The sequence below is a fragment of the Hyperolius riggenbachi genome, chromosome 6 (assembly GCF_040937935.1).
Source record: "Hyperolius riggenbachi isolate aHypRig1 chromosome 6, aHypRig1.pri, whole genome shotgun sequence".
NCBI classification, from domain to species: Eukaryota; Metazoa; Chordata; class Amphibia; order Anura; family Hyperoliidae; genus Hyperolius; species Hyperolius riggenbachi.
Genome location: NC_090651.1, coordinates 380,721,098 through 380,740,929, shown reverse-complemented (window position 1 = coordinate 380,740,929; position 19,832 = coordinate 380,721,098). Strand labels below are relative to the sequence as shown.

General features: G+C 48.9%; 1 protein-coding gene across 2 annotated transcripts in view; it reads right to left on the bottom strand.

Moving 5' to 3' along the window:
• Window positions 1-19,832, bottom strand: part of LOC137523093 (uncharacterized) — a 249,456-nt gene that overhangs the window by 126,807 nt on the left and 102,817 nt on the right. For both annotated transcript variants that reach the window (XM_068243306.1, XM_068243308.1), the window contains exon 3: window positions 19,205-19,321. In XM_068243306.1, coding sequence (XP_068099407.1) covers window positions 19,205-19,321 — 117 coding nt within the window. The remainder of the gene's footprint in view (window positions 1-19,204; window positions 19,322-19,832) is intronic.

The window sequence follows — 19,832 nt, the reverse complement described above, 5'->3', positions numbered from 1 at the left end:
GGTTTCAAATGTGGCGATCGGGCCAATCAGGAAGGTATAATACACTTTGTTATTGTAACAAAGTGTATTATACTGGCTGCCTCCTCCGCTGATGGTCACTCGTCGTGCAACCATCAGAGAGGACGGCAGCCTAGAAGATAAGTTAAAAAAAACACACTTTAGCCCACCCAGACCCCCCGATCGCCCACCCCAGCCCTCAGAACCCCCCCTGCTCACCCCAGCACAACAAAGTTTGCACCCAAGCACGCTCATAAAAACCCATCAATCACTCCCTGTCACTATCTAGCGACGCTTTCCCCTAGATTAACTGCCCCCTAGGGTCCCCTGATCACCCCCCTACCCTCAGATTCCCCCCAGACCCCCCTCCCAGACCACCCCCCTGTATACTGTATACAGCTATATAGCTGCCTTACCCACTGATCACCTGTCTATCACCCATCTATCACCTGTCTATCACCCCTTGTCACCACCACCCATCAGAGCAGACCCTAAACTGTCCCTTGGGGGCACCTGATCACCCACCCAGACCCTCAGATTGCCCTCAGACCCCCCCCTCCTGATAACCTCCCCAGTGCATTGTTTACATCTATTCTCCCCTGTAATCCCTCACTGATCTCCCATCGTCACCCCCTGTGTCTGCCACCCATCAGATCAGGACCCAGTCTGCCCCGTGCGGGCACCTAATCAACCCCCCACACCCTCAGATCGCCCTCAGACCCCCCCCCCCCAATCACCTTCCCAGTGCATTGCATTGTATTTGATTGTGCTGTAATTGTATTTGATTGTGCTGACGTATTTGTGCTGACATTGTATTTGATTGTGCTGACATCATATTTGATTGTGCTGTAATTGTATTTGATTGTCCCGTGATTGGCTTTGATTGCCCTGTGATTGCCCTTTGATTGCCCTGTGATCGGCTTTGATTGTCCCGTGATTGCCCTGTGATTGGCTTTGATTGGCCTGTGATTGGCTTTGATTGTCCCGTGATTGGCTTTGATTGTCCCGTGATTTGAGTGCCCTGTGTTTGGCCTGCGATTGCCCTGTGATTGCCTTTGATTGGCTTTGATTGTTTCTGATTGCCTCTGATTCCCCTCTCGCCACCACCCCCCTGTCACTATCCTAGTGATCTAAAAACAATGATCAGTGAAAACTGTCACTTTTTTAGTATCACTAGTGTTAGCAGTTAGGCCAGTTAGCTAGGCCCCTTTGTAAGTGTCAGTTAGTGCTCAGCCCACTGCACCACAGTCACTAATTAGCGTCATCACTGTCGCTAATCAACATTGGTACTATATAGTATCTGTAAGTGATCATTACTGATCGCAGTCAGATCTATATTAGGGTCACTAGGATCCACAAAAAACCGCAGTGTTTGCCCGATCAGGCCTGATCGTTCGCCTGCACTTGCGTTCAGCCCTCCCCACCGCAGTGACAGAAATTTTTTTTTCCTGATCACTGCAAAAAACGCTGTACAATAGCTGTGGCACTGTAAACATCAGTTTTGATTTATTTTTTTAATCAAAACTCAGTGACCACAGCTTTCTACCTCCCAAATACTCCCTTTTGCTAGGTAGGTGCTCTTTTTTCCTGGGTAGTCTCAGAGGAATACCCCCTAAATTTAGCAGTCCACCATGGCAAGAAAGGGGTATTCCGATGATGAGGTTTTCAGGTACATGGCCCAGTCGGATGAGGACGATTGGGACGCCTCATTCGACGATTCTTCCAGGTCAGAGTTTGAACCTGAATTGAACAGTGGCTCACTGACCGATAGTGATGACGAGGTTGAGGTCCCGGTTAGAGCCAGGCGTACCACACCCCATGTTGTTGGACCGCAGGTGGCGCAGGATTGGCCTCAAGGGCAGCAGAGTGGTGTTAGTGCTGGTCTGAGATTTCATGGTGGGGCAGGCACCAGCAGCACAACATCTCCTGGACCTAGCACCAGTACTTCCGTAGACCCTGGTGAAGTGGCGAGCACCAGCATGGAAGTTGAAACTGGTTCGGTGGCACGTGCAGTAAGATCCCAGTCGCAGCCACCAAGAAGACGGGCCCGTAGTACCCCTAGTTTACCAGAGGTGCTGGCAAACCCAAATTGGCAATCCCCTGATTCCGCCGCACCCGTACTTCCCCCTTTCACCGCCCAGTCTGGAGTCCAGGTGGAGACAGAAAAAGTCTAGGGCCGATCCTAGATTATCTATCTGTTCTTCACCCAGGATCTCTTAGACTTAATTGTGGCAGAGACTAAGGCCACACAATATATAACCGCCAATCCGGAAAAGTTCCTTGCCCAGCCTTTTCGGTGGAAACCAGTCCAAGTTTCCGAAATTAAATTTTTTTTGGGCCTTCTCCTTCACACGGGACTAGTAAAGCAGAATGTGTTGTGGTCTTATTGGTCTACGGACCCAGCATGTCATGTTCCCCTGTACTCTGCTGCCATGTCCAGGACACGATTTGAGAACATCCTGCGCTTCCTGTACTTCAATAACAATGAAACCTGTCATCAAAGTGACCACCCTGCTTTTGACCGGCTCCACAAAATTCGGCCCCTCATAGACCACCTGTCATCCAGATTTGCAGATGCTTATACCCCTGACCAGAACATCTGCGTAGACGAGTCCCTCATACGTTTTACCGGGCGTTTTTGCATCAAACAGTACATCCCAAGCAAGCGCGCCCGGTATGGGGTGAAACTGTATAAGCTCTGTGAAAGGGCCACAGGCTATACATCTTATTTTAGGGTCTATGAGGGGAAAGACTCAAAATTGGAGCCGGTCGGATGCCCTGACATCCTGTGGGGCAGTGGAAAGGTTGTGTGGGACTTGGTGTCACCCTTGTTCCAGAAGGGGTACTATCTTTTTGTGGACAATTATTACACAAGTGTGGCCCTCTTTCAGCACTTAAAAATAGAAGGAATCCGATGCTGTTGCACCGGGGCTTCCCCCAACGGCTCATTATCACCAGACTTGAACGGGGGCAGAGGGCCGCCTTGTGTGCTGACGACCTGCTCGTGGTGAAATGGAAGGACAAGAGGGACGTTTACTTTCTGTCCACCATTCACACAGACACGACAGTTGAAATTCAACGGTGAACTGAGGTCATTGAAAAGCCCCTCGTCGTCCACGAGTATAATACTAACATGGGAGGGGTGGACTTCAATGACCAGAGGTTAGCGCCCTATTTAGTTTCCCGAAAAACAAGACGCTGGTATAAAAAAGTGTCTTTTTACCTCATTCAATTGGCAATGTACAACAGCTTTGTTCTCTACAGTAAGGCTGGGAGAACTGGATCGTTTCTTCAATTTCAGAAACAGATCGTGATGGACCTCCTGTATCCAGGAGGTGCCGTGGCCCAACCCCAAGATGCAACTAGCCGGCTGCATGGAACTTTGGAAGGCATTACGCCTATCCAATTCTAAGTACCCCAGGTCACCGAATCCGAAGAAAACGTTGTCGTGTCTGCAGCAGGGCTGGAATAAGGCGTGACACCACTGTTTATTGTCCCACCTGTCCTGACCAGCCTGGCCTATGCCTAGGGGAGTGTTTTGAGAGGTACCACGAGCAGGTACACTATTAGAGAGTAGGGAACTACAGACACAGCAGTAGGCACACAGGGGTCTCTCAGTGCTATTTCACACTGCTGCGATGCGTTAGGGCAAATTGCCTAGCGAAAAGTCACACTTTGCGGTCCCCCCCTACGCCGGAAGTGCTTGACTTAACGCTAGTGCATGCCTACGTTACTGCGAGGCTTCTGCGGCAATTTCGATCGGCCCGGAAGTCATGTTAGTCTATGGCGACGCAGTTCATTACTAGGCCGAATGCTATTCTTGTGATATTCCCTGAAGGTCTGTTTTGGACGATACGGTGTGGCGGGCTCGACCCACCGGATATGTCAATATGCAGTGTGAAACCAAACATCTGGTTTCGAGAGACCGTAATACACAGGGCTGCCAGAAACCTCTCCTTTCACTTGGGACAAAATGCGTAATGTACTTCGCCACAACTCTGTGCGATTTGCACTTCGCACATTGTCCCATGGGGGAGGAGAGGTTTGTCCTCGGGAGGTAAGTTAAAAAAAAAAAACAAAAAAAAAAACAGGTAAGCAAAAAAGTTAATGTTTGGTTCGCAATGTTAAGGTTTTTATTAAAAAAGTTCAAAGTTTATTAATGTTAATGAAGTAATTGCTTTGCTGCTTGCTTGTTTTTTGTTTTTTTTGTATTTTTTTTTCTCTTTTTCCATCCATTAACCTTCCAGGTGGCCCGAGCGAACGACTAACCAGCTGCAGCACTGATGGTGCATCCTGACAGAACATTGCGCGTCTGTCAGATTACACACAAGTCGGTGCATGCAGCGCTGCAGGACGAGATTTCTCCTCCGCAGTCAAAAAGATATGTTTGCCGAGGCATATGGGCCGAGGAGCGTTGTTGGGGTTCATATGCTTTGGCAAGCACTTTGTATCAAAAAATAACTCTGGAAATGATTTGTTCATCCACATCGATCGGTGTGAATGGATAAATCGGGTTTGCCAGGGCATACGAGCTGAGTGGGTTTGGACGTTTTTGGGTGGCAGCTCCTATGTCCTGGCAGACGCCTTCCCCTTTTTTTTTCACATTTTTTTGGCAGATATTTTTTCATCCACATTGATTGATTGATTGTTTGACGTTCATTTTTCCTTTCAGCCCAGAGTGCATTACCCGTATGCCCAATATAAGGAGTATAGCAGACACTCCTAATACTGGCCATACATGTAATGATTGCAGAGACCCTAAAATGCCAGGACAGACCCCACGAATGATGCCATTTTGGAAAGAGGACACCCCAAAGTATTCCGTGAGGTGCATGGTGAGTTCATAGAATATTTTATTTTTTGTCACAAGTTAGCAGAAATTGTTGTTTTGTTTTTTTTCCACAAAATGTCATTTTCTGCTAACTTGTGACAAAAAATAAAATCTTCTATGAACTCACCATGGCCCTCATGGAATACCTTAGCATGTATTCTTTCCAAAATGGGGTCATTTGTGGGGTTTGTTAACTGTCCTGGCAATTGGGGGGGGGCTACATTGTAAGCACCCTTGTAAAGCCTGAAGGTGCTCATTGGACTTTGGGCCCCTTAGCACAGGTAGGCTGCAAAAAAGTGCCACACATGTGGTATTGCCGTACTCAGTAGAAGTAGTATAATGTGTTTTGTGGTGTATTTTTACATATACCCATGCTGGGTGGGAGAAATATCTCTGTAAATGACAATTGTTTGATTTTTTTTACACACAATTGTCAATTTACAGAGATATTTCTCCCACCCAGCATGGGTATGTGTAAAAATACAAACCAAAACACATTAAACTACTTGTCCCGAGTGCGGCGATATCACATGTGTGGCACTTTTTTGCACCCTAACTGCGCTAAAGGGCCCAAAGTCCAATGAGTACCTTTAGGATTTCACAGGTCATTTTGAGACATTTGTTTTCAAAACTACTCCTCACGGTTTAGGGCCCCTAAAATGCCAGGGCAGTATAGGAACCCCACAAATGACCCCATTTTGGAACAAAGACATCCCAAGGTTCTGTTAGGAGTACGGTGAGTTCATAGAAGATTTTATTTTTGTCACAAGTTAGCGGAAATTGATTTTTATAGTTTTTTTTCACAAAGTGTCATTTTCCGCTAACTTGTGACAAAAAATGCAACTCACCATACTCCTAACCGAATACCTTGGGGTGTCTTCTTTCTAAAATGGGGTCATTTGTGGGGTTCCTATACTGCCCTGGCATTTTAAGGGCCCTAAACTGTGAGGAGTAGTCTTAAAAACAAATGTCTCAAAATGACCCTTGAAATCCTAGAGGTACTCATTGGACTTTGGGCCCCTTAGCGCAGTTAGGGTGCAAAAAAGTGCCACTCATGTGGTATCGCCGTACTCAGGAGAAGTAGTATAATGTGTTTTGGGGTGTATTTTTACACATTTTTACACATACCCATGCTGGGTGGGAGAAATATCTCTGTAAATGGACAATTGTGTGTAAAAAAAAATCACAACATTGTCATTTACAGAGATATATCTCCCACCCAGCATGGGTATGTGTAAAAATACACCCCAAACACATTCAACTACTTCTCCCGAGTGCGGCGATACCACATGTGTGGCACTTTTTTGCACCCTAACTGCGCTAAGGGGCCCAAAGTCCAATGAGTACCTTTAGGATTTCAAGGGTCATTTTGAGACATTTGTTTTCAAGACTACTCCTCACGGTTTAGGGCCCCTAAAATGCCAGGGCAGTATAGGAACCCCACAAATGACCCCATTTTAGAAAGAAGACACCCCAAGGTATTCCGTTAGGAGTACAGTGAGTTCATAGAAGATTTTATTTTTTGTCACAAGTTAACAGAAATTGATTTTTATAGTTTTTTTTCACAAAGTGTCATTTTCCGCTAACTTGTGACAAAAAATAAGATCTTCTATGAACTCACCCTACTCCTAACAGAGTACCTTGGGGTGTCTTCTTTCTAATTTCTATATCTCTGTAAATGGACAATTGTGTGTAAAAAAAATCAAAAGATTGTCATTTACAGAGATATTTCTCCCACCCAGCATGGGTATGTGTAAAAATACACCCCAAAACACATTATACTACTTCTCCCGAGTACGGCAATACCACATGTGTGGCACTTTTTTGCAGCCTAACTGCGCTAAGGGGCCCAAAGTCCAATGAGCACCTTTAGGCTTTACAAGGGTGCTTACAATTTAGCACCCCCCAAAATGCCAGGACAATAAACACACCCCACAAATGACCCCATTTTGGAAAGTAGACACTTCAGGGTATTCAGAGAGGGCCATGGTGAGTCCGTGGCAGATTTCATTTTTTTTTGTCACAAGTTAGCAGAAATTAAAACCTTTTTTTTGTCACAAAGTGTCCTTTTCCGCTAACTTGTGACAAAAAATAAAATCTTCTATGAACTCACCATGCCTCTCAGTGAATACTTTGGGATGTCTTCTTTCCAAAATGGGATAATTTAGGGGGTATTTATACTATCCTGGAATTTTAGCACCTCATGAAACATGACAGGTGGTCAGAAAAGTCAGAGATGCTTCAAAATGGGAAAATTCACTTTTTGCACCATAGTTTGTAAACGCTATAACTTTTACCCAAACCAATAAATATAGGCTGAATGGTTTTTCTTTTATCAAAAACATGTTTGTCCACATTTTTTGTGCTGCATGTATACAGAAATTTTACTTTATTTGAAAAATCTCAGCACAGAAAGTTAAAAAAATCATTTTTTTTGCCAAAATTCATGTCTTTTTTGATGAATATAATAAAAAGTAAAACTCACAGCAGCAATCAAGTAGCACCAAAAGAAAGCTGTATTAGTGACAAGAAAAGGAGGTAAAATTCATTTAGGTGGTAGGTTGTATGACCGAGCAATAAACCGTGAAAGCTGCAGTGGTCTGAATGGAAAAAAAGTGCCTGGTCCTTAAGGGGTAGAAAGACTGTGGTCCTCAAGTGGTTAATAAAGTTTTTTTTACATATGTATATATTTCTATTATACATTAAATAGGTATAAGGTCAAATTTGACCTTCTATACAGTGTTGCTCGGATACCCCTTTTCAAAATCCGAATTGATCTGGATCCGGATACCCAGATATCCGGATCCGGATCGGATATCCATATCCGAACTTTGCGGTATCCGGATTGATGCGGATATCCGAACGCATTATCCGCGGATATCCAACCTATTCGGATATCCGCATAGAAAACCGGAAGTGGCCTTTAAATTGCTTCTAAAATGTTTTTTAGGGTATATGAGGCATGTAGCAACATTATTTTTTAAAAGGGGAACACCAGTTGATGATGTGGGGGCTTAAACCCCCCCCCCCCGCCCCCCCCAAAAAAAATCGGCTGTCACAGTGTCAATTAACATCAGGAGGACTAGGTTCCAGGACTAGGAAGCGGTTGTACTGCCACAACTGGGACAGCACAGACACATCCCAAAAAAATACACAGCAATTGTGTTTAGATAGTTCACAGTGGCACTTGGTGGTACCACGGCTCAGTAAAAACATTAGGAGAGGTTCCAGGAAGCGGTCGTACTGCCACAGTTGGGGCCTAGACCCCACAACTGGGAAAGCACAGACACATCCCAAAAAATTACACAGCAATTGTGTTAACATAGTTCACCGTGGCACTTGGTGGTACCACGGCTCAGTAAAAATTTTTTGAACCAGGCTCATGATGATGATGACTCAAGAAGACGGAGCAAGGAGGTTGTGGTGGTAAAGGGTGGTAAGGCAGGCATAGTGATTTTTTCTTTCCAGCAACTTCATTTCCCCCTCGTGCCAACAACAGGGACCAGGAATTCACCAACCACCCAAGAATGGTTGATTTTGAGAAACGTCAGTCAGTCCACAGACTGGGTGGACAGACGAGAGCGCTTCTTAGTTACCACGCCACTGGATGCACTAAAGCACATTTCAGACAGCACGCTGGAAGGGAGGCAAGCAAGGACTTCCAGGGCGTACTGCGCCAGCTCGCTCCAAATATCCAGGTGCTTGACCCAGTAATCCAAGGGGTCCAAAGGGGTGTCGCTCTCAAGGCCGCTGTAGGACCCCATATAGTCTGCCACCATCCGGGTCAGGCGCTGGTTCTGGCCTTGAGAGCCAAATGCTGCTGCTGAAGGTACCTCCTCACTCGGCAGCTGTACCGGCGTGGCGTGCAGCGCCTTTGTGAGAGACAGCAGGTTTGATGGGCACCTGCTGCTGATGGACGCAGGTACCTGCTGCAGTGCTGGCTGGACTGTGACAGTAGGAGGGGGGGGGGGAAGTCTGGGGGAAGGCTTCCTCCAAGCGCCGAACCAGGGACCGCTGCAACTCCCTTATTTGGCGCACAGGGTCTCCTCCTGCAGGCAGGAACTGATGGAGCTTCCCCTTCAGCCGTGGGTCCAGCATCAGGTTGATCCACATGTCCTCTCGACCACGCATCTCTTTGACCCTTGGGTCCCTGCACAGGCACTGCAACATGTGCGCTGCCATGGGGAAGAGGGCTGCCATTTCTGCTGGCACATGATCTTCATAAGTGCTGTCCTCCTCCTCTGATTCCTCAGCCTCCCCCTGCTCTCTCAACCCCTGCACCACTGCAGCTGCACTCGGCTGTGTCCCCTCATCTTCAGGGTCAGGAACCTCCAACTCCAAGTCCTCAAGCTCCTCCTCCTGATGCACAGAGGTGGACTGTGAAGGTTGCTGCTGCTGCTCCTGCTGTATCAAGGCTGCCTCTCCCACTTCCAGCAGAGCATCAAGGGCCTTGTGCAGCATGCAGACCATGGTCACCCATTCACAAACTGACGCACGGTCCCGGCTAACCATGTTGGTGGCCTCCAGGAAGGGTGCCAGGACCAAGCAAACCAGCTGCATTTTGCTCCAAACAGCACTGCGCATGATCTTCGGGAGGTGGGTGGTGCTGGTCCCGAACACGGTGGTATCGGCGGTGGCTTTAGCCAAGTAACAGTTGACAGCCTGCCCCTGCTCAACCAGACGTTCCAACATGGCCAGGGTGGAATTCCACCGTGTTGGAACGTCTATGATCAGACGGTGCCGTGGCAGGTTCAGCTCCAGCTGCACAGCTTCCAGGGCCTCTGAGGCACCACCCGAGCGGTGGAAATAACCCCCTGTTTTGCGAGCCGCTTTTAAAAGTGGCTCCATCCCCTGGTAGGTGCTCAGAAATTTCTGAACCACCAGGTTCAGGACGTGGGCTAGACAAGAGATGTGGGTGAGGTCTCCCCGGTGGATGGCAGCAACAAGGTTGGCCCCATTATCGGACACCACCTCTCCGACTCTTAGGCCTCTGGGGGTCATCCAACTCCTCTCCTGCTCTCGGAGTTTGTCCAGGACGTGGTCTGCTGTCATTTTATTCTTGCCCAGGTTGACCATCTCCAGCAGCGCTTGGCAGTGGCGGGCCTTCACACTACTGCTGAGGCGGGGGCATTTGGGGGAGGGTGGAACCGGACCACAGGAACCTGCTGAACTTTCCCTGACCCTGCTGCGGGGTGGCACCACCCACTGGCTTGACGATGGTGCTGTCCCCTCCTCACCCCCTTCCACCAAACTGATCCAGTGGGCCGTGAAGGACAGATAGCGGCCTGTCCCCAACCTGCTGCTCCAGGAGTCCATGGTCACATGGACCCGCTCCCCTACCGCATGGTCTAGGCCACGCTCCACGTTGGCCACCGCGAAGCGGTGCAGTGCTGGCATGGCCGTGTGTGAGAAATAGTGCCGGCTGGGTATTGGCCAATCTGGCGCTGCGCTCTGCAGGAGCGCACACATGTTGATCCCCTCCTGCACAAAGGAGTACGGGAGGAGCTGGGAGGACATGGCCCGTACAAGCAGGCCATTGAGCTGCCGGATGCGACGGCTGCTGGGAGGCTGAGCCTTGATGACAAAGGACTCGCTCAGCATGGTCTTGTGTCGCTTCTGGCTTGCACGGGATGAGGAGGAGGGAGCAGAGGAGACCGCTGAGGACTGGCTGGCTGAACAGGCCTCAGTGTTGGCAGGAGCTGCAAAGGGGGTTCTGGTGGTGCTTTTGGCCAGAGCGCTGCCAGCACCAGCTTCCTTCAGCCTCTTGACCTCCTCATGCTCGTGAGGATGTTTTTTGGAAAGATGAGTTATGAAGCTGGAGGTGCCATAATTGGAGGGGTTGCAACCTCTGCTCAGACTGGCTGTCCACTGAGGGCAGGTCAAAAAACTGCCAGATTGGGGATAGAAATTTGCCCCTACGCCCTGAATGGGCTACTGCTGCTGCTTTTTTTCTCCCTGCGGTGTTTGGGCCTGTGGTGGTTGGGGCCTGGGGTTGAGTGGTGCGGCTGGTGGTTGCGGCAGGAGAAGATGAAGCAGCAGGCTGTGGGTCCCACATTCCATGCCCACTGCTGCTCCTGCCAATGTCAGCGATGCTAATCCTCCATGACAGACCCACGGATGCATCCTCCTCCTCAGACTCAGAGCCAACATCCCCCTCTTGTGGTTGGTAGTCACGGTCAGCATTATTATCATCATCATCAAACAATGGCTGGGATGGTGATGACCCCCCACACTCTTCTTCTGCTGACACCTCAGGCAAAGAATCCCCACCAACTATCACCGTCATCATCTTTGACTCCTCCGGAAACCCCAGTGCACCTAGAATGTCCTTCTCCAAGGGGGTGGAGCTCTCTCTTGTAGAGCTGGTGGTGGTGGCCTGCTCATCCACCATCAGCTGCATCACAGGTTCGGCGTGTTTCTCCTCTAATTTGTGGCGCCGACCCTGCTGAAAAATGTCTGCTACACGCTGCTGCGCCTCTGCAGCGTGACTCCCCCTATCAGCTGGGCGCCCAGTGCGTCCACGGCCAGTGGCTACCGGCTGAATGGGCAATGTGGCAGAAGTCCAGGGCCGGGCCGAGGCAGAGGCTGAAGAGGCTCCAGCCTCAGGGCGCAGTGTAGGAGGGGGCGCACAATTCATTCAGCTGTCATTCCCAATTGTGTTTGAAGCACAAAGAAATAAGAAAAGGACATGCATAGCTGTGACTGCAAGCCAGATAACTAGAGATTAAGGTGTTGGGGATGTTGGGGGCCCTGGGGTGCCTCTTAGTCTAATAGCAATTAGTGTGTGACGGCTGGGGGGGGGGTGGGAGTGATGGGGGGTCGCACTTTGTAGTCTCAGCCTTGGGTGCTGGAGGACCTTGTCCTGGCTCTGGGCAGAACTGCTGGCGGTGACGTTGCCAGCAATGTTCCCTCTCTTCTTGGCCTTGATGGCCTTCCCCCGGCTGCCAGTGCCAGCAGACATAGTGCAAGTTTTGATGATGTCACCAGATGGATGTGGGGTACTTGCACTTTATTCAAATCGGGGTAATTGGTGTTGGACTTGACTTGAATTAATTAGCACGGAGTCACACAGAGCACAGTAGAACACAGTGTGCACACTAACGGACGTTCTGTGAGCAGCACAGCAGAAATGCTATAGTCACACAGACAGTACTACTCTAACAACTAGCACTGCAGTACTGAATAACTACACAATATACAGTAATCCTCCCTATGCCCTAAACTATACTGTGTAGCTAAGGCAATAGCACAGGCCTGGCCTATGTGCACAAACAGCACACACAGACAGGGCCGGCCTTAGGTTTCACAGCGCCCTGAGCGAAAACTGATTTTGGTGCCCCCCCCCCCTCCCATTCATCCTCTTCACGCGCGCACACACACACACACACACGTAGGCAGATCCCCCCTTTATTATATAAAGGCAGATTCCCCCCTTTAGTGTATGTTTAGGCTAGGCTTGCAGATCCTCTTAGTGTATATAGGCAGATCCAAGACTATGACTAAGGTAGGATTAGCTTGTGAGTTTCTTTGAGGACAGTCAGTGACATGACTATGTACTCTGTAATGTGCTGCAGAAGATGTCAGTGCTATATAAATGCATAATAACAATATGGTAGGACATTAGACTATGACTATGGTGGGAATTAGATTGTGAGTTTCTCTGAGGACAGTCAGTGACATGACTATGTACTATGTAAAGTGCTGCAGGAGAGGTCAGTGCTATAGAAATACATAATAATTATAATAATAATATGGTAGGACATTAGACTATGACTATGGTAGGATTAGATTGTGAGCTCCTCTGAGGACAGTGACATGACTATGTACTCTGTAAAGTGCTGCAGAAGATGCCAGTGCTGTGTAAATAAATAATAAATGGTAGCACATTGGGCTATGACTATGTTAGAACAGCACGGCCGCGTAGTGGTTAGCACTCTCGCCTTGCAGCGCTGGGACCCTGATTCAAATCCCAGCCAGGCCAACATCTGCATGGAGTTTGTATGCCCAACCCCCCCCCCCCCCCCCCCGGCTGTCTGCGTGGGTTTCCTCTGGGCACTCTGGATTCCTCCTGCATCCCAAAAACATACAGATAAGTTAATTAGCTTTCCCCTAAATTGGCCCTAGACAGGAATACATACACTACGCTGATACATACATAGACATAGTAGGACTATGGTAGGGATTAGATTGTGAGCTCCTCTGAGGGAGTTAGTGACAAGACTATGTACTCTGTACAGTGCTGCCGAAGATGTCAGCACTAAAAAAAAACATTTATAATTAAAAAAAATTGTAGGATTAGACTGTGGCCTCCTCTGAAGACAGTCAGTGACATGACTATGTACTCTGTAAAGTGCTGCAGAAGATGTCAGTGCTATATAAATACATCATAATAATATGGGAGGACATTAGACTATGACTATGGTAGGATTAGACTGAGCTCCTCAGAGGACAGTCAGTGACATGACTATGTACTCTGTAAAGTGCTGCAGAAGATCATGTCAGCGTTATATAAATGAAAAATAATAATAATATGGTAGGACATTAGAGGGATGCACGTAGACTGAGGCAAAGAAGGTGGGGGGGGGGGGGGGGGAAGCATAGAAGGTGGGCACAGGGGGAGGCATGGAAGGTGGGCACAGGGGGAGGCATGGAAGGTGGGCACAGGGGGAGGCATGGAAGGTGGGCACAGGGGGACGCATGGAAGGTGGGCACAGGGGGACGCATGGAAGGTGAGCACAGGGGGGAGGCATGGAAGGTGAGCACAGGGGGGAGGCATGGAAGGTGAGCACAGGGGGGAGGCATGGAAGGTGAGCACAGGGGGGAGGCATGGAAGGTGGGCACAGGGGGGAGGCATGGAAGGTGGGCACAGGGGGGAGGCATGGAAGGTGGGCACAGGGGGGAGGCATGGAAGGTGGGCACAGGGGGGAGGCATGGAAGGTGAGCACAGGGGGGAGGCATGGAAGGTGAGCACAGGGGGGAGGCATGGAAGGTGGGCACAGGGGGGAGGCATGGAAGGTGGGCACAGGGGGGAGGCATGGAAGGTGGGCACAGGGGGGAGGCATGGAAGGTGAGCACAGGGGGGCGCATGGAAGGTGAGCACAGGGGGAGGCATGGGGAAGGTGACACAGGGGGGATGCATGGAAGGTGGGCACAGGGGGACGCATGGAAGGTGAGCACAGGGGGGAGGCATGGAAGGTGAGCACAGGGGGGAGGCATGGAAGGTGGGCACAGGGGGGAGGCATGGAAGGTGGGCACAGGGGGGAGGCATGGAAGGTGAGCACAGGGGGGCGCATGGAAGGTGAGCACAGGGGGAGGCATGGGGAAGGTGACACAGGGGGGATGCATGGAAGGTGGGCACAGGGGGACGCATGGAAGGTGAGCACAGGGGGGAGGCATGGAAGGTGAGCACAGGGGGGAGGCATGGAAGGTGAGCACAGGGGGGAGGCATGGAAGGTGGGCACAGGGGGGAGGCATGGAAGGTGAGCACAGGGGGGAGGCATGGAAGGTGAGCACAGGGGGGAGGCATGGAAGGTGAGCACAGGGGGGAGGCATGGAAGGTGAGCACAGGGGGGAGGCATGGAAGGTGAGCACAGGGGGGAGGCATGGAAGGTGAGCACAGGGGGGAGGCATGGAAGGTGAGCACAGGGGGGAGGCATGGAAGGTGAGCACAGGGGGGAGGCATGGAAGGTGAGCACAGGGGGGAGGCATGGAAGGTGAGCACAGGGGGGAGGCATGGAAGGTGAGCACAGGGGGGAGGCATGGAAGGTGGGCACAGGGGGGAGGCATGGAAGGTGGGCACAGGGGGGAGGCATGGAAGGTGGGCACAGGGGGACGCATGGAAGGTGGGCACAGGGGGACGCATGGAAGGTGAGCACAGGGGGGAGGCATGGAAGGTGAGCACAGGGGGGAGGCATGGAAGGTGGGCACAGGGGGGAGGCATGGAAGGTGGGCACAGGGGGGAGGCATGGAAGGTGGGCACAGGGGGGAGGCATGGAAGGTGAGCACAGGGGGGCGCATGGAAGGTGAGCACAGGGGGAGGCATGGGGAAGGTGACACAGGGGGGATGCATGGAAGGTGGGCACTGGGGACACATGGAGAAGGTGGGCACTGGGGGGCTGCATGGAAGGTGGGCACAGGGGGCGTAAGGAAGGTAAGCACAGCATGCAAGGAAGGTGGGCACAGGGGGCGTAAGGAAGGTGAGCACAGCGCAGCATGCAAGGAAGGTGAGCACAGTAGGATGCCAGGAGAGTAATCACACAGAGAGATGCACAGGGAGAGAGGGTGGACACAGGATAGAGACAGAGATGGACACAAGAATAGAGATCAAATGGCAAAAATAAGGAGCCAGAATATCACCTCCTCCCTCTCTGGCTGACTGTCCTCAGTCTGGCTGCGTCTCTGCTCTCACCTCCATGTACAGCTCACAGGCTATGCAGCTGTTATCTGTCTCCGATCTCCCCCTCCATGTACAGCTGCCGGCTGGGTCTGCCTGAGTCTCTGTTCTTCCTCTCTCCTCCTGGTAAAGCTCCCAGTGCTCGTCTCGCTCCACTGCTCCTCACTCCTTAGTACAAATTTCGCGCCACAGCAGCTGCTGAACGCTGACACACAGCTGAAGAAACATCAAGGGGGGAGGAAGCAGGAGGAGGGGTAGGCGGGGCACTTGTCCTTCTACTGCTAATCAGCAGCTCAGTATTGAAGAACACTGATCAGTACGAACTTGGACGGAGCTACACGGAAGATGGACCTGCCAGAGCCCGCAGCCAAGTACATACGTGCCTGAACGGCAGGAGCGCCCCCCTGGAAGCCGGCGCCCTGAGCGACCGCTCTGGTCGCTCAGGTCAAAGGCCGGCCGTGCACACAGACACCTAACTAGAAGAGCTGCTGCAGGCTGCAGCAGAGACTGTCACAGCTCACAGACAGCAGAGACTGACACGCACTAACTACAATCACAATACAACACACTACTAGCTAAACAACAATACAACAATATTATAGTACAGTTGGTAAGGTGTAAAAACGCTGGGTTTAACACTCAGATAAAGCACTTGCTTCAGCCAAACACACTGGAGAATGTATCTCAGTGGCAGTCTCAAAGCAAGGACGATTCTTCTCAACATGGCCGCCCCTTATATACAGGAGGGACTGGCCAAGGTTCCCCTCTGTGATTGGTTGCTTGGGCTTAGGCTGGGAGCCCTCTGATTGGCTCAATGACGTCATGGACGTCATCTCCATGGTAACAAGTACCCGGATCCGGATATCTGCCGGATATCCACGGATATCCGGGGTATGCGGCCAAATATCCGCATAGAGCTATCCGGATTTGGGCCCAGGTATCCGGGATCCGGATCCGGCCGGATAGCGTAAAAACGTTCGGATATCCGGGTTACCCAGATATCCGGAATTCGGATGAGCATCCCTGAATGGACTGTCTTGCCTGTAAGGATTATAGACAGGAGGGAGCAGGAATAATAAAGCTTTGTCGAAAGAGACAATACTGACATCACCATGGGGGACAGAGAGATTCAACAGGGAGAGATCCAGCCCCCTATATAATAGTGGACGCAACAGCCACAGGCCACACCCTGAAGAAGCGTCACGTGACACGAAACGCGTAGGTGGGAAGAGCCACCAGTCGCACGGTGTAGACCCACATGTCCCCGCCGCCCCATACCGCCAATACCGGCTGGAGCTTGCTGCAAATCCGCCGCTAATAAAGGCGAGAAGAGTGATCACCGCAAGCCCTGAGCTCCCACATGCTCTGAAGGGGCGATCATGTAAAAAAGACTTTGCGTGCAGAGCTTGGAAACCGTCTCTAAGGGCCAGGCAAGCCTAAAAGGGGAATCCTTTGCAAAACACACTCGGAAGGCACGCGGAGCAGAGCGGAGGACGTTACAGCGGTGGATTACCGCAAGTATAATTAATGTTACCATGGTGCACACTACATAGAGAAATAGTGTCTGAGATGTACTGCTCTCTCAATAGAGTTTGATGAACTGAACTTATATGAAGCCGGCCAATGGTCTAGCACTGCAGCACGGTATCTTTGCAAAAGGACTTATCCCTAATAGAGGGTAGCAGCTGCTGTGTGCATTGCTGTATGTTGGATGTGTGACAGCTAGACAGACTGGGCTTGGGTGCATGGAACATAAGGGTCATTAATTGACAGACTCCATGCACGCAAGCCTAGATGGAACACGTATATGGGGAATGCAAGATAGCTCCTAGTTTTTAACCTTGTTTGTTTTCTGCGCAGAAAAATATTTTAATACTGTCTGTGAATTGGTTCCTAAGAGGAGCAACTTGTATGTTGAGGTTTATTGTGCAATAAAAACAAGATTAATTGGGACAAGATGAAAAGGTGTCAATGGACAATTTTGTGTGTATAAAAATCGTGGAGCCACAAACAGCCAATCAGATTTCTTTGCTGGATAAACTTCACACAATTTTAATGCCAGGAACCCGAAAGCTCACAAACTTGGTCATTGAGTGACTGTGTGCCAAGGTTACAAAAAGTGGGTGGAGCCAAAACAGATTTCCATTGGAAAATGTAAACTGCAGCTCTTCTTCACTGTTAATGGCAGGGTTCTCAAACTTTGCACAGTTGGTTACTGGGTGACTGGGATTAATATTCAGAAAAGTGGGTGGAGCCTAAAACAGCCAATCAGAATTAATCTGTTGATTTTCAAGGGGAATATTAAAATTGCTGCCATTCTTCCCCTGTTAATGGCAAAAGCCTCAAACCTGGTACAGTTGGTCATTGGGTCACTGGGGTTCAAATTCAGAAAAGGGGGCAGAGCCACAAACAGCCAATCAGATTTGTTTAATCTCACTGGGAAAATACAAATTTGTGATGCCAAGGACCCTAAAGCTCACAAACTTGGTCATTGAGTGACTGTGTGTCAAGGTTACAAAAAGTGGGTGGAGCCAAAAACAAATTTCACTGGGACAATATAAACTGCAGCCATTCCTACACTGTTAATGGCAGGGTTCTCAAACTTTGCCCAGATGATCACTGAGTGACTGAGATTAATATTCAGGGAAGTGGGTGGAGCCTATAATAGCCAATCAAAATGCACCTGTTGATTTTCAAGGGAATATTTAAATTGATGCCATTTTTACGCTGTTAATAGCAGATGCCTCAAATCTGTTACAGTTGGTCATTGGATGACTGGGGTTCAAATACAGGAGAGGGGCGGAGCCACAAACAGCCTATCAGATTTGTTTAATTTTTATGGGAATATACAATTTATTGATGCCAAAGACCCCAACATTCCAAAACGTGGTCATTGAGTAATTGTGTGTTAGGGCTAGAAAAAGTATGCAGAGCCAACACCAGCCAAATACATACACGGGCAACGCCGGGCAATCAGCTAGTAGAAGATAAAAAATTATCTCCTAAGAGAAAATTCAAGAGGAAAAGTGAATTGCATATGGCCCCAGGTCATAAAATGCATTTTAAACCCCCAGCAAGCAAGCAAATACTCTAAATAATTTTGCTAGTACTTTTCACCAACAACTTTTTCAATTGTAAAAAGCTTAAAAGTTATTTTAAAGAGGATATGAAAATTATCTCCTAGGAGATAACACAAGAAAAAAGTGAATTGCATATGGGCCTTTGGCCCATATATAATTCACTTTTCTCCTGAGTTTTCACCTAGTAATAATTTTTCATCTTCAGTTTAAAAAATAACTTTCCAGCACTCTGCAGATTAAAAAGTACTAAAAAGTAGGTAAAAAGTTCTACCCAAATGATTTACAGTATGCTTATTGCTTAGTGCTGACCAATAATTTTTTTGGATATGATAAAATGTAATCTCTTGGGAGGACACCCAGGAGAAAAAAGGAAATTGAATAAGGGCCAATGCACCATATAAATGGGCCATAACTAAACTCAGAGGAAATAAAAGAACATATATAAACACATACGGTATAGCATCTTAACTGCAATTTAACATTAATTAGAAATCTATATTATTCTCTTTGTCACTTTTGTGACAGTCGCAGCCATTATGAAGCTGTGCATCTGATGGCACCTGTAAAAAACATGACATTTAAATATGTTTTGATGGGTGACACCAGGAAGTAGTTTCATAGAATACCTGTTTACTCCATTGTTCCGTGATATTGTGGCTTTTTCTAAATGAGTATGTGCCTCACTGGAAAATACATCTATCTACTGTTTGTACAGTATACCTTATGCTCTGATATAATCTAGATGAGGGCTGTCAATTTTCACAATTTAACAGACAGGAGATAATTTTTTAAAATTCAACCCAGGTTTACTGGATCATTTATTTTTTTCCGCCCCCCCCCCCCCCCTTCAAATCAAGTTTACTTAATCCACACCAAATCATTTTTTCTCCACATGGGACTTACCGTCATAAATTTTTACGTATGACACCCCACACACAGACCCAGGAGGACAAGTCACGCTGGAACCCGTGCAGGAAGTTGAATTTATATTACTGCACACAGTACAAGACAGCGAGTAACCTAATGAGAGGGAAATAATGTTAAAGTCTGACCATCAAATAATGTTAAAGATTACAAGAATTTTATCTGACAGCTATCTGAAGACGGGAAGGGATTTATTTTACAATTGAAGGCTATTTGGCCCAGGCCTTAGTTTTTTATTTATTTCTTTTTTCACCTTCCCCTGCATCAACTGGAATATGTGTGAGTTCAGGACAGTGTTTTCTGTTTTTGTTTCTTCTTCTGGCTGAACTTGATGTTATGATTTTTTTTTTATTTTTTAACTAAACTATGTATCATTGTTACTATCATAGCAACCCTGTTATTCACCTTTAACTTTATACTGTAACTAGGTGACCTAAGCCCATTTAAAAACGGGCTCTAGGTCTGTGTCGTATCCCCATCCCCTCTCCTCCCACCTCCCCTCTCCTCCCATCTCCTCCCCTCCCCGCAGTGTCACCACACATGCGCGCGTACGCCGCCCGCTTACCCGCCGCCCGCTGACCCGCCGCACGCCCGCTGACCCGCCGCA